This window comes from Pituophis catenifer, unplaced genomic scaffold (genome assembly GCF_029215685.1).
Source record: "Pituophis catenifer annectens isolate HBS135680 unplaced genomic scaffold, rPitCat1.0.hap2 SCAF_4, whole genome shotgun sequence".
NCBI classification, from domain to species: domain Eukaryota; kingdom Metazoa; phylum Chordata; class Lepidosauria; order Squamata; family Colubridae; genus Pituophis; species Pituophis catenifer.
Window position 1 is genome coordinate 105,293,239 of NW_027256884.1, and position 15,315 is coordinate 105,308,553.

The following is a 15,315-nucleotide window of genomic DNA, read 5'->3' on the forward strand; positions in this document are numbered from 1 at the left end:
GATACAATAAGATCTATGGATAGCATAATATATAATATGATATGATATTTTGGTGTAATAAGCAATAGAACACAGCTCTTGCGATGTTAAACATCTGTTTAAATGTTTATATAAAATACTTTATGTGGTTTCTTTGTGCCACTTGAACCATTTTAAAAAATCTGCTGAAGTCTCTACAGTTTTTTTACTGTTCTACATGTAAAGATTTTTGGTAATAGAAATATTATAGCTTTATAAAAGATTATTATACCTAAAATAGAAAAAAAATTCAAATGATCTGCAAAATTTTTTATTTTCATATAGATTCCAGTACCTGAAATAGTACTTGAAAGTACATTGAGAGCCTCTTATTTTGACATTAATTATCTCTACTCCATAAGAGAAGAAATTAATAAAACAATTATTTTACTTATTAATTCAAATAGGAATTAATTTAGAAGGTTTTTTTTAAAAAAATAATAGAGTGATCATCTTTTGATTATCACCATAGCAACATGATATGTAAGATCTGGAAGATTAAATGTGCTTCTGCAGCACTTTAATTAAACAATCAAATTGTATGATTGTTAAACTACAATCTACAATGCGAAAAGATAAGGTATTTTTATAGTTCTTAAGATCTTTTTTTCAAAGTGTATTTTTAGTTTCTCAAGAAGTACCAGCATTATCATATCTGTCATCAGTAAACAGAAAGTGTACGGATTAAATCACATGGTTTTAAAGCCTTCAGTTTTAATCAGAATATTTTAAAATGAAAATGGTAAAATAAAAACAAATTGGTATTTTTCATGGACAAAATATAGATCAAAAAGCAGAAGTTCCATTTCTGTCTATAGGGGAAAAAACACTTTTCAGATGTAGCTATTTCTTCAAGCAACTTGGATATCAAAAGCTGATTTAGGGCTTAGGGCCCGGTTATTTACGAGATCACCTTCTGCCACCGATAACCTCCCACCGGCCAATACGCTCCCACAGAGAGGGCCTCCTCAGGGTGCCGTCGGTCAGGCAATGTCGGCTGGCGACCCCCCAGGGAAGAGCCTTCTCTGAGGGGGCATCCGTCCTTTGGAATGAGCTACCCCCAGGGATACGACTGATTCCAGATCTCCATACCTTCCGCCGGGCTCTGAAGACTTTTTTATTTCAGCAAGCCGGGCTGGGTTAAAAATCTTTTAATTGGTGAATTTTATGGGTAAGGGGTTTTTAAATTGGGGGAAGCCAAAGATAAATTTAATTTTGTTTTACAGTATTTTAATGTTTATATTGTATGTTTTTTTAATTTTGGCTGTTCACCGCCCCGAGTCCTTCGGGAGAGGGGGGCGGTATAAAAATTTAATAAATAAATAAATAAATAAATAAATTTATATGAAAAAAAAATGGAGCCATATTTTTAAATACCAATTTTTGTTGAAATAACAGAGTTCATACTATTTAAGCAAAAATTACCCTCATACTGATTCTATGATATATTCTACCAAATATGAGTTAAGGACTTCATATTAGCTTGGAGCCTGGAACTATATTTTAAAAAGTTATTTCTGTTTGGTCAAGGAATAACTGATTTGGAGTTTTGAGGGGGGGGAAATAGAACCACAGAGCACTTACATTCGTACATTACTGTATGAAAAAGTTCAAAAAGAAGACTTGGCCTTTAGAATATCATTTAATTCAAGATCACTTTCACTTTCCTTATGCATAGAAAACTGACTGTAAATATAAATACACTTTAAAATGTAAAGTGTGAATGCTGAGGGAGGAAATCTTGAAGTTGGAGACTATCTGATAGGGCTTTTTTCTGGATGGTAGATTTATGGCAATGTTTCTCAATCTTGGCAAGTTTAAGAAACTTCAATTCCCAGAATTTCCCAGATAATATGTTTCTAAAATTTAAGTAGTTTTTCTGCCCTCCTCAATTATTGTATTTTGCCCACAAAAAACTTGTAATATTAGAATATCTTCTTTATCCTTAAAATGTTTGGAGAAGCCCTGGCTATTGCTGCTGGGGATGAAAATTAGCTCATTAATCACATACGTATATTTTAAGCATTAAACACAATTTAAAAAGTTAGTTAATAAAATAAAAATAAAAAAGTAAACTCAAACAAATGGTACATGGAAATTCAGTATCTCAGAATTCTGATTATGATAATTATAGTATTCAGACAGATACAGGATTCTCTAGTAGTTGGCTATAACAGGTTAAACATTTCCTTCTTTTCCTAATTTTAACAATTCACTTGAAATTGACATTTCCTGAATTTGCAAATATTGATTAATAGCTACTTGAATATACTGTGGCTGACAGATAGTACAGCATTTGGAAATTCTAGGAATACCTAAAAAAGCTTAAGTAAAGAAAAGCAGAACAAAAACTTATGAAATAAATTATTGGCTTTGAAATGAAAATTAAAAAAAACATTTAGGTTAAGTTTAAATAAATAAAATGCTGGTATGACTTATTTCTTGGTACCTTGCAAGCAAAGTGATCAGACGCAGATTTATTTTTTTCCATTTTAAATAACAACGATTTTAAACAAATAAACAAATCCCAATTTTTCTCTTCCCAGACAGCAAAAACAATGCATATGTGTACCCTAGTTTGGAAGTGTAACCATTTTTCTAAATTATGTAAATCCCATTATTATGAATTCTGGCTGTATTTAAAAAATATGTCCTATGTTTCCTTCACAAACTGCTGGTTGATTCTTTTCTTTACTCTTTTTTAATTAGTTTATAATATAAAATACAAAAACACAAAAGAAAATAGTGGCAAAGTAAAGGAGGGGGAAGGGAAAGGGGAAGTGTAGGGCAAAGGGAAAAAGAAAGAAAAGTTTTAACTTCCAACTCCCTTCAGTGCAGTAGAATAAGATAATAGCATCAAACCTCAACTTTTTACTTTTGCATAGTAATATTAAGAATGAGCGATTCAATACTATATGATTACTGTAGTTTGCTAATTTTTCTTTCCCCAAAACACTCTTAAACTGCCCAAATATTCACTCTGAATATGAAATAGCCTTAAACTTAAGTTCCTGGCTCCAATGTTTCTTCACAATGAGGCAATGTAAATGTTATAATACATTTTCAGGCTTTGGAAACCACAAAACCTTGGTAAAGTTAATCTGACCATCATTTTTATTTCCCAATAATAAATATTATGGAAAAATATTGAGCAGAATCATAGGCATCCCGATTTACAACTTTTTTTTTCTGTGATATATCAGACATAAACAGCTCCCTTTAAGCTGCAAATAGAAAAGAAGAAAGATCTTTAGCATATATTAATTTCTATGCTTAAAGCACTAGTATGCACTGATGTACTTTCAGCCTGAGGACTATTACTGTTACCCATTTAAAATATTTACCAATGAACTGCAGAACAAAACTTTCAGTAAAATGTGGTTGAAACCTTATAGTGCTGATCTTCCTTTTTCCATTGTAGAGTAATGGTGGTATGTTGGCCATCTGTTAAATTAAGCTGATCTGGAAGTGAAGTACTTACAGATCAAATCCTGCTTTTATGCAGCTACTTTCTTTAATGTAGGTGTGCCATAAAAGTAGCCAGGTGGCCAGAAACTGAAGCAAGAACTTCCTCTTAAAGTTTGTTTAATAGTGATGACATTTCAAATGGTGCAGCCTACATTAAAATTTAGACTTGCCATTTATATTGAGTGCTTCAGGTTCCATGAAGGCTTTTTGGTCTGAAATTATCTCCCCTCCGCCCCAGTAATTCTAATGTGATCTACAACTATGTTGAAGTACAGTGTGCATAACCTCACAATAACTGCCCAGAATGTTTGCCCAGTTGTATCCATGCAACATAAATTGCAATTCCATAAATATGAAATAATAATTAAGAGAAAAAAATTAATATCCTTGAAGCTTTGAGATATATAATAACCATCCTTGACCCTCATCTAATAAATAGAAATTAAAGAAACAAGAGTAAGAGTGACAGAAATAGGAATAACATGTACAGTTTGCATAAATGCAAAGAGGAAAAATTAAACTGAAAAAAGTGAATGAAATGGCAATATCTTCCTAACTTCAATGAAGCAAAATAAGTAAATTCAGTACAACTTCTCTAAGGCCTGGAACCGTTTTATTTGATCCCTTATAAGAATACATTTAATGGAAGTTCATGTTCAGGAAAACTCACAAAATTTCAGAGATCTTTTTCCCATGCAAGTACTTGTTATTGCTTGATATTTAAGAAATAATTGTTTCATTCTTTTGAATCAGGCAGAAACAAGGGTAGACACAAGTGTAATCACCTCCTGAGTGGATCAACTGGTTTGGTGATTATACTCTTAACCAGTATAAATTCAGTTTATACTGGATTACCAGATAATGTCTATAAAATATGTGTTTGAGTTCTATAGAAAAATAGCATCAAATTATACTAACATGGATCAAGATAGTTTTCTTCAAGATGGGAATTAAATATTTAAGAACCATACTTACTTAGTATAGGTAAATATTCACATAAACTGTTTTGTTTCTTTTGTTTTTACTGATGCAAGAAAATATTTATTACTTAAAATGGAAAATACATTTCAGAAATGCTGTGGTTTAGATTAGGAGCAGAGATGATTAAGAGACTAATAAACTGTGCACAATTACTCAAATTATGCAGATAATTGGAGGTATTCCAAAATAACATATGCATATAGGTTTAATCAAAATATTTTCAGATAGCATTTCTTTGTGTCAGATAAAAATATAGTTTGATATCAAATCCTGATATTAATGATCATTGGAGTTTAAGCTGAAACTATTCCATTCACTAAATAAGTTTATGCACTACTCTAAATCAAATGGCCTGTGTAGCTTTCTCTAGGCATTCTCCTGAATGTGCTAAATTCTCCAACTAAGGGAGAAGAGAATAACATGTGTAGCCCTATTTCTCCAAGTTCCTGTTTCAGGTGAAGTTGAAGATATGGAATGGAATACTTCATTGTCACTATGAATGTACACTAATCGGCATACATTAAAATGAAATTACATTGCACACGGCTCTCAAAGGGTCTGTTCTGTCCCCGTCTCACACACGCACACAAACAGACAGCCAGGGGTTAAATAAACTGGCAGACAACCAATTCTTCTGATAAGACGCTTGGCAGCAACCCAGTAGCTGCTTGCCAAGAACTTTATTCAATAAACAAAATACACACAGTCAAGAATTGTACAGTTCGTAAAATAAATCCAAGGCCGATAATGTTGTTTCCAAAGATGCAATGTGACTCTGTAGTAGTTAGTTTTGTCCGTCACAGAGTCTGAATGGCCACCTCACCCCCTTTTATACCCTGTGGGGTGTGGTCCAGTGACTCAGCCTAATCTCTGGCACGCCTTTTCTTCTGTTGCGTGCGCTTATTTCTGCGACGCTGCCGAGGATCCAGCCAAGACTCATTACCCTTATCACTGTCCACCTGTGGCTGCGTGGACGTGCTTGGCCCCTATCTCTTGCCCTTCGGCAGACACCGAAGGCATTGCCAGAGAGGAGGGTCCTGGAGAGGGAGGCCTTGCCAACTCCTTTCCTTCACTCTCGGAGTCCTCTCCTGCTGATGACACAGGCTCAGGTAATGGAGCCACAACAGGGTCTCCAGCTCTAATATAAACATAAACATGACAAGATAAATAAATACATAAATAAATATGAAAGTATACATGGACCCACATATATTACATGACATGGAAAAACAATGCAGTCTAGTTCGGATGTATACATGTACATGGCAAGAGAAAAAAATCTTGCAAGTTTACCAGACGGATGGCATAGGGAGCAAAGCTGTACAGAATCTGGTAGTGCTGCTACAAATACTTCGAAACCTGCTCCCAGAGGGGAGCAACAGAAACAGACCATGAAGTGGGTGTGTGGGGTCTCTAACAATCCTTTGAGCTCTAAGCACATAGTGCTTATAAGCAGTATCCTGAATGACTGGAAGTGAGCTTCCTATAATCTTCTTGGCAGTCCTTACCAGTCTCTGAATGGACTTTCTATCTGAAGCATTACTGCCACCAAATTAAACAGTGATGCAGTTTGTTAAATCAATCGTGCCTCTGTAAAAAGTGACCAGGAGAGAATGACAAAGATGTGCTTTCCTCATCCGATGCAGAAAAAGCAGATGCTGGTTTGCACGCTTCACTAAAGATGACGTTTGCAGAGACCAATTCAGATTGTTAGTTATCTGTACCCCCAGATCTAAACGGAAAGCATCATTTGAGTTCTGCTTTTGAGCCAGGGGCAGAGATTAAATATTACTGAGATAAAAATGAATTATATTGAACTCTAAAGTAAAAGGTGCATTAAGGTTTTCAAACTATTAGGAAGAAAAAACAAAACACCACAACTGTAATATGTGTGTTTTAAGCAAAATATATGTTTACTTGAAAATGTTAGTGTTTACTTAAAGTAGTGATCCAGTTGGTATACTGATTAAAACAACAAGCTAGAGATTGTGATCTCTAGTCTCTCCTTGGTCATAAAGTCAGCTGTGTGACCTTGGGCCAGTCACTCTCTCTCAGCCCTATAGAGGAAGCAGTGGTAAATGACTTCTGAAAAACCTTGCCAACAAAGCTACAAGGATTAGTCCAAGCAGTCACCAGGAGTCAAAAACTTTGACACAAAGTTTTGGATAACAAACCATAGCTTGTTAATTTTTATGCCTTGCTTGCCAATTATTCCTTTTGTAATATGTTCAGTCCAAATCTTAATAAATTATTGCTGGGGAGGCATTAAAATTTAAGCAGGATGTTATGTGACTAGATATTGTTTGCTCCTATCTCTGGTATGATCCAAATAGGTTCCAGAAAAGTTCCCAGACATAAAGATGCATTGGGTGATAATTTATGAATCTATGTAGAAGAATAACGAAACATTAAATTAAAGTTGGCCTTGCCATGCTAAAGCTGCCATCACATGTAATTGTGTATCCTACCAAACTCGGTGGAATTCACAGTGCAAATATTATTGAATACATTAATAATCCACAATCATTTATCTTTGGTTTATCCTTCATCACACTATTATTGAGCAGGGACATTATGAAATTCCATTATCTGCTTTAAACTAGTGAGAAAATTATCTACCAATCTATTTACATTAATCTTATTTTATGCTATTTTCCCTCTGTTTAATATTATAAATCAATTCAGATTTTGTTATTTAGGGACAAAAGCATTTTTCCTGAATCGTTGAATGAGAATGGTTTTCAGTTGCTCTTTGGGGTAAATGAATGTCTTTTGTATGGGTTTTTTTAAGAATAAAATAAAATAAAATATCTGTAAAGAATGAAAACCACAAGCTATTCTCTAAGTTAAATTTCAATACAAATCAGATAAAATTTGGTAAGAGACCATAATTTAGTAAGAAAATTTTTGAAATTCTGCTGCAGTCACCATACCACCTTCTGGAAATGTAATGAAATGAGATTTTTTTTTTCCTGTATACTTTCTGTGTAAAATATAACTTATTGACAAGCAATACTCTTTATGTCTTGGCAGAAACAATTAAGCAATCATCATGAACTACACTAAATGCTATTGTAAAGGGTTCGGACTTATTCTTATTAACATAAGAACGAATGGAATGATACTTCAAGGATTAGGATATATATTAGATATTAGAAACAATTTTCTTGACAGTAAGAGATGTTAATCAATTAATAAATTCCCATAAGAAGTGATTTGTTCCCCTTCACTGGAGAATTTCAGAATCTCCATTGTTGTACATCAGGAATGGTGCAGTGAATCTTGAGTATACCAGGGGTTGGATTTGATTACCTTTTAGGTCCTTTCCAATTCAATGATTCATATTTTTATAGATTATGTTTTTTGGATGTTAAGCATGCATGTGCCTAAGTTAATAAGAGTCAATGATCAGTGTCAATATTTAAACAACCCAATTTTTTAAAAAATCAAAAGAGCTTTATATGAAAGTGTATATTTCAGTTATATTATTATTAATAGAACAGTAGTATTAATACTGTTGAAAAGTAACTGTACACTGAAATCAAAGATTGCAGATTAATCTGATTTTTAAATGGTATTCAGTTTTTTTCCTTAAAATTAAAAATCTGTGAAGTCCGTTTTGTAAAGTGATCTAAATAAAATAGAGCTACATCACCATTATAAATGACTACAGATTGTTTAATTACATTATGATGTATATTATTTTAAAATGATGCATTGAAACAAACACAAATAAATATGTGCAAACTTGAAATGTATGTCTTTTTACTGTGAAACTGTATGGTAATTAATATCAGATATCTTTTCTGTCTGGGATTTTAGTATAGGTTTCCCATACAAATGCTCAATTTATTTGGTACATTCCCATCCTGTCCTTATCAGGCAGCAAATGTCTGTTTTCTTTATGCAAAACCAGGAAAGGTTCATTGCTATCATGAGAGTTTGATGCTCAGATATATCTTTAATAGTCTGGGAATGTCTTTCCACTGTCTTGTTTTATCTCTTACCAATATTATAAAAGAAGTATCAGAGCAGTAGAGAATTCTTCAACCTGATATTCTTTGGATGTCTTGGACTTCAACTTTCTGGAACTCTCAGTCTTTGGGCCACTAGGTTTGGAAATAATGAATTGGAGAATATGTTGTATTTGGGCAAAATTGTAGGCCTGCATATTCCAACTCATCTATGAATCTTATCATACTAGTTGAAGCCAATCTTTAGACTAACTCTTTGTCTCCACTTATTTGGCCACTGGGGAGCATTCTGCAGTTCGTGGACTGTTCCAAGAAATATGTTGGCAGACATCTATTAATATTGTATGTTGAATAGACGAAGTTAGTTCAGAGTTGTCATTGAATAGTAGAAATGAGAAGGCAGTGATAAGTAAAATTTTCCTTTCACAAGAAGAAATTAATCATATCAGTTATAGAGAATAAGGAATGATTAATGTAACTCTAAGAGTTCTTAGAAGAAAGGGGTCAAAAGATTACAGTAAGTATACATTGAACAGATTTTACCTTCTTTTGTACTATAATTGCCTCTGATCCTTAAGTAGTTGAAAAAAATCTATAATTTGATTCCTTATAGCTAAGAACCTATTGATAATATCCTTATTTAGTAAAACAAAGGGAATTTGATATAAGAAATTATTATTAGGACTACAATTTCTGAACCTTAGAAATACCACTAGATGGTAGCTAGCAGATACAGAAAACTTTACAATTTTAAATCTCTGTGATTTGGGGAGCTCAAATATTATGTTGCCTCCTGAAAGAATATACAGTTATGTGAGCTAGCTATAAAAATAATAAGGAAAATATGTTAATCAAATATACAAATAAAAAACTTCAAAAAGGGAAGGGGCATGAAGCTGCTATTAAACCCAAGATTTTAAGAAAAAGTCTGCAAAAAGTCCTATTTATCTAATGTATTTAGTAAATAAATATAGTATACTATGGTTTGAAATGTCTCTGAATATTAGTAGCTCAGGTTGGTTGTTATGTTGTTGGTTTGAGCTCCAAGCTTGGAGATTTGGGTACAAACGTTTTGTCCCCATTCGAGGAGATATCTTCAGTGCACTTTGGATTCTGCTTGTCTGGGGGAGCATTGGCCTTTAAGTACCATCTGTGTGATGTAAATTAGTACTGGTGTTGTTGTTCAGAGGTTTTCTGATGATCTCATGGTCTGGTTTTGGGTTGATATGGTTGACCGACCACATCATATGCAGCCAACCAAATCAATCCGAAACCAGACCATGACATCATCAGAAGACATCCGAACAACAACACCAGCACTAATTTACATCACACAGGCGGTACTTCAAACCAAGGACTATGACTCAGCAACTACAGCCAGCCAATCACACAACCTGAAATCAGACCAGAACTCAGAAAAGTATTTAAAGGCCATTACTCCCCCAGACAAGCACAATCCACACCACAGTGAAGATGTCTCCTCGAATGGGGATGAAACGTTTGCAACCAAATTGCCAAGCTCGGAGCTCAAACCAACAACATATATATGATTTACTTCACCCTTTGTAATACACACACACACACACATACTATATGTATACATATATAACGAGAGTGTAAATATATTTATCAAACCATTTACGTATGATTCATTGTTTGAACACTTGATACAAACAGATAAATAGATAATGATAAATCCTTGGCATTTATATTAAAATACATGTACACATTGGTAGCCAATTAAATATATAATAGATAAGTACAGACAGAGCATTAATTCCTAATCAAGATCTAGCTAACAGAAATGCAAACTAAATAACAGCTTGCTTGGCCTGAAGTTGGCTTCCTGACCACTAGCTTCTTTGGCATATATCCAGGTTTTATGCTAAAATTTGTTGCATTGTTCAAGGACTGGCAAGATACTATAATGATATTAGAAGGCTATATACAAATAAGGTGAGAATACAAAGTCTCTTTTTTACTTTGAATTTGTTAATGGCTCTTGGCACATCTTGTTTATGAAGAAGGCATGGGAAACATTGACATTTTCCTCCAGGCCTTTTGAATAAGCATTTTTTTCTGCTGTGGAGAGTCATTCTTGTAGCAAACTTTATAGGTAAGAAAGCAGAAGAACATGTACTGGTGATTAACACCTCAAATCCTAAATGATGGATTACTCAGAGAAACAGAGCAATACATTTTCAATGATAGAGTGTCTTAACAGAAGATGTCCTGAATTGTTAAAAAAATGGTAAGATGGCTAACAAGAAAAGAGATGTTGTATAGCAGGTTTTTACATAATAAGCAGTAAATTGAAAATGGTTTCTGAAGGTATTCAGGAATAGAATGTTTCAAGAGCATTTTTAAAAAATCATTTCAGATCATCTATCAAGAAGTCTCTCTAGATCAGGGGTCTCCAACCTTAGCAACTTTAAGACTTATGGACTTCAATTCCCAGAGGTGAAGTCCACAAGTCTTAAAGTTGCCAAGATTGGAGACCCCTGATCTAGATGCTTTCTGTGATAATCTAGCTTTCTTGAAACCATATTTAATTATCTTTATCCAATCCAATTCTATATTTTCAGAGCTCTCAGCACAGTGGTTCCTCTACCTCACTAGCCTCTACCAAAGTCTGCAGTTCGATGGACGAAACCGATGGGCCTGGTGAAGGTAATATAAGTAGATAAAATGCCTCGCTGTTTGAAAAGTGATAATACAAAGGTCTCTGATTTGTTGCCTCTAAAAGTTAAAAAAAGATTGTTGATATTAGGGCAGAATTAATGTTTTGAATTAAACTGTCTTTGGCATCCATTTGTTACTGAATAATCAGGTACTTCCATAGCCATTTCCCATTTTTTCCAATAGTCAAAACATTCCTACTGTATATCGTATACTAGGGATGCAATGGCTCAGTGGCTAAGACACTGAGCTTGTCGATAGAAAGGTCAGTTTAGCAGTTTGAATCCCTAGAACTGCGTAATGGGGTAAGCTCCTGTTATTTGTTCCAGCTTCTGCCAACCTAGCAGTTTGAAAGCACGTAAAAAATGCAAGTAGAAAAATAGGGACCACCTTTGGTGGGAAGGTAACAGCGTTCCATGCGCCTGTGGCGTTTAATCATGCCGGCCACATGACCACGGAGATGTCTTTGGACAGCGCTGGCTCTTCGGCTTTGAAACAGAGATAAGTCAGGAACGACTAGCACATATGTGCGAGGGGAACCTTTATATATCCTATACTAAGTATGAGAATACATGTCCTTGACCAAAAAAAAAAAGTTTGGTCAACTTTCTAGTTCAGATTGTTTATAGAGGTTTTAATTGCTATAGTTTGAAAGTTAATTAGTTATTGCCTAAACCTTTTGTATACAAGCCAGAAATACGAGGGATTATATAATGATTTCATGTGAACTGAACTGAACTATTGTGAATGTTAGTCTGGACCCTAGTTTGGATCTTTCATTCACTGCAGACATCAACCATCCTCATTCATAGGTTAGGCATGGTTCTTGTTCATCCACAAATCAGTAATTCAGAAAGGGAATTTTCTAGGGAGAGAAAAATTGACTCCTTTGAAAAGGTAGAAGCAGAACTAGAAATAAGAACTGAGGGAGAAGCTATGGGTTGAATCTGGGAAAAGAGGGTTCTGGTATTTTGCAGTGATTCAGATTAAGGCTGGAATTTCTAGCAAAAAGGGATTTCCAATTAAATGAAAGGAGGTTTCAGTTTTTTAAAAAATATGGCTATTTCTTTAGAAATAATTAAATATATTCTGTCCAGAACTTGCATTTAACCTTTCCTTTTTTTGTGTGCTGCTAAGTCATTTTTATTTGCTAGTGAATTCTATATAATTTCAGGCTTCTTCCAGTGTTTAAGGTGAGCATGAGTATGTTATTGCTATTTATAATTTTCTTATGATGTATAAGTTGAACTCCATGAAACATCTATTTTGAGATTCTGTCAAATTTGTAGCAGACAGGTCTTTACAGTAGTTTGTTCTTCTTTCTTTCTTTCTTTCTTTCTTTCTTTCTTTCTTTCTTTCTTTCTTTCTTTCTTTCTTTCTTTCTTTCTTTCTTTCTTTCTTTCTTGTTTATCAATCTTCCAGAGCATAACATTAATCTTGAAATCCTGCCAAGTAATTTTCCTGCACAACTTTTGTCTAGTATAATAAAGGTTACATTATTCTTTACTTTGTTTCTTGAGCTTCTCCCTTTCCCTGGATATAGGAATCTCTCCTGTAATATCCCTTGTACCTCCCTTAGCTACATTCACTAAGTTTGTTAGGCATCTCATCTCAAGCTAGGCATAAATAGTCATTTGAAATTCATGTTGATTGTCAAAAAAAAATAAATGGGTAGGTTATTTCACTAAATTTTTCAGAATAAGAAGAAATTATCCACCAATTTCTCAAAGACCGGGCTTTTTCTTGGTTATCCAATGGAAAGATTTGCCTTGTTATGTCTTCTTTTGAAAGTGAGTTGAGATATGAGAACTCATAAATTGGCTGGTAGGTTTTATTCCATTAAGCTAGTGTTGTCTCAATGACCACACAGATAGACCCTCTTCAAAATCATTGGTCTCCAAACTGGCCTTTCAGATCTTCCAACTATACATCGTTAGCCTTTGTAATCAAAGCCATTCAGCTTGCTACTGCAAGCTGTAAACTGTTGGAAGAATGATGTACTATGAAACTGATTGTAAGATGATCAGAATCTACTGAAATAGGTGGCTATAACAAATTTAAATCATCAAACAAACTCAGGACATATATGCAAATATCTTGGCCATCTTGCAATTTTTAAAAAGTGCAGGGAATCACATTTTCCTTGTGGGTGAGTTTAATGTCAGGTATCATCAGTCTGCTGATGAATATTTCAATCCCAGGCTAACCAGCCTATTCTGACTCCCTGTGTCTGGAATCTGTAGGAGTCAGGAGGCAGTGGAAAAAGCTAAAGCTCTGCCCTGACAAAACCAAGTGGCTACGGTTTTTTGGACCACCCATATCTTGATATGCTCCATCCTTAGTCCTGAATGGGGTTGCACTTGGTCTCACAGTTTCTACTGAATAAACAAGTGACAACTTGCTGGGAAAGACCTTGTACAGATTCATCTAATGAATCAGTTGCACGCATATGTGCAGCCCTAAGAAACTTATCACCTTGTGTTTGGATCATTGCAATGGACTGCATATGAAACTACACTACACCCAGAAAGTGCAGATGGTCCAGAGCACAGCAACATACTGTAGGCAACTTTGGATATGCCTTGTTATGTCCGTGCAACACCTTTACTGTGGAAGCTGTACTCAGTACATTTCAATGTGCTGGTTATCTCTTACAAAGCTCTTCATGGCACCGAGCTTGGTTATTTGAGGAACCACCTGTGTTTCACAGTTGCTTCCATCTTATATGATTCAGCAGCATGGTCTAGATCCCATTGATAAGCAATGCATTCAATGGGACCCAAGAAACAGGTCTTCTCTGGTGTAGCATCTGGCCTCTGGACTGCTATTCTTCCAAAAGTTTGCATTGTCCCCAGTCTAATCTTATTTAAATGTGCCCTCGGGATTTGGTTCTTTTTCCAACCTTAGATTATAATGGGTGTGGACTCCTTTTGGATCGAGTGATTTGTGAGATGGTAGTTGTTTCTTTCTAGATATTTTTTTTATTGCATGGATTGTTTTATTTTAAATTTTGCATATTTAATGTTGCCCAGAATCACAATAAAGTTAATAAACAAAATAGCTCCATGGTTACTGAAAACAAATAGCACAATTTCTAGGCTTTTTGAGATGGAAAATAGTGTGTAAGTGTAAGCCTTATTATACGTATGCTAAACAGCTAAAAATAAAGAAACCCCAAATGCAGCCTTGTCTTGCTAACAAGTGTGCTATGGCCCTTCTGTTTTCAGCCCTCAGAAGGTGAGTTGTGGCCCTTATATCTCAATTTATTAAAGAAAATTCTCTTTAATCAAATTGAGAAAGCTTAACAAAAACAAAACAAGAATTTATCTGGACAGGACAGTTCAATTATTCCACTGATTGGAGAACAGAATTTAAAAGGATTAAAAGAAAATAGAGAGTAGAAAAAGCTAAACATGGTTCATTTAAGAGAAGGTATATGGCTTGAGCTTTTTAAAAATATCTGAAGAATAATAATTCTCTAATGGCTGCTAAAATACAATAAATATAACCTCTTTTTTCCTCTCTCTTGATTTAACTGTGAAGGTTTTTTAAGCATCTGGTGTCCAGATTGAACTTGTTAGTGACATTATTGAGAACATTTGTTTAAAAACCAAATATTTTATACAAAAGGAGGAAAATAGAAGTTATCACATGAGCAAGTTTGTGTTGTTCTCAGCTTACAGGATGTAATAAGATAAGTGCTTGAGTGTTAGACTTCTTTTGCAGATACTTAATTATGGTGTGTTGAACTAATCCTGCATTGAGATGAAATAGTTACGTCTGTGAATTGATCACCAATGTGTATGAGATAAACGTTTCAAGCAATGGGTTCAGCAGCATCCATAAGCTTGGTATTTAATATTGTGAAACTTTCTGACAGTATCAGCAATATGATTCTTCTGTTCTGCAAAATACTGTTTCTGGATGGTTTCAATTGTCTTAAGCAGTATAGGTATAGGTAAAATATGTATTATATGTCACATATGTGTTGCTTTTCCCACAAATAAAGCTTACTAACAATTCTTTTCAGAAGTGTTGGATGAAGGCTTCCAGGTTCCAGCCTCAATAGCAGAGAGGTATAAAGTTGGTCGGACTATAGGAGATGGAAATTTTGCCATTGTAAAAGAATGTATAGAAAGGTGAGCAAGTTCTTTCCCTTATTACTGTTAAAGCATTTCCTAACATTAGGCTAGGA

General features: G+C 34.4%; 1 protein-coding gene across 3 annotated transcripts in view; it reads left to right on the forward strand.

Moving 5' to 3' along the window:
- Positions 1–15,315, forward strand: part of DCLK1 (doublecortin like kinase 1) — a 157,800-nt gene that overhangs the window by 106,190 nt on the left and 36,295 nt on the right. For all 3 annotated transcript variants that reach the window (XM_070943850.1, XM_070943852.1, XM_070943853.1), the window contains exons 6-7: positions 11,027–11,111; positions 15,151–15,259. In XM_070943850.1, coding sequence (XP_070799951.1) covers positions 11,027–11,111; positions 15,151–15,259 — 194 coding nt within the window. The remainder of the gene's footprint in view (positions 1–11,026; positions 11,112–15,150; positions 15,260–15,315) is intronic.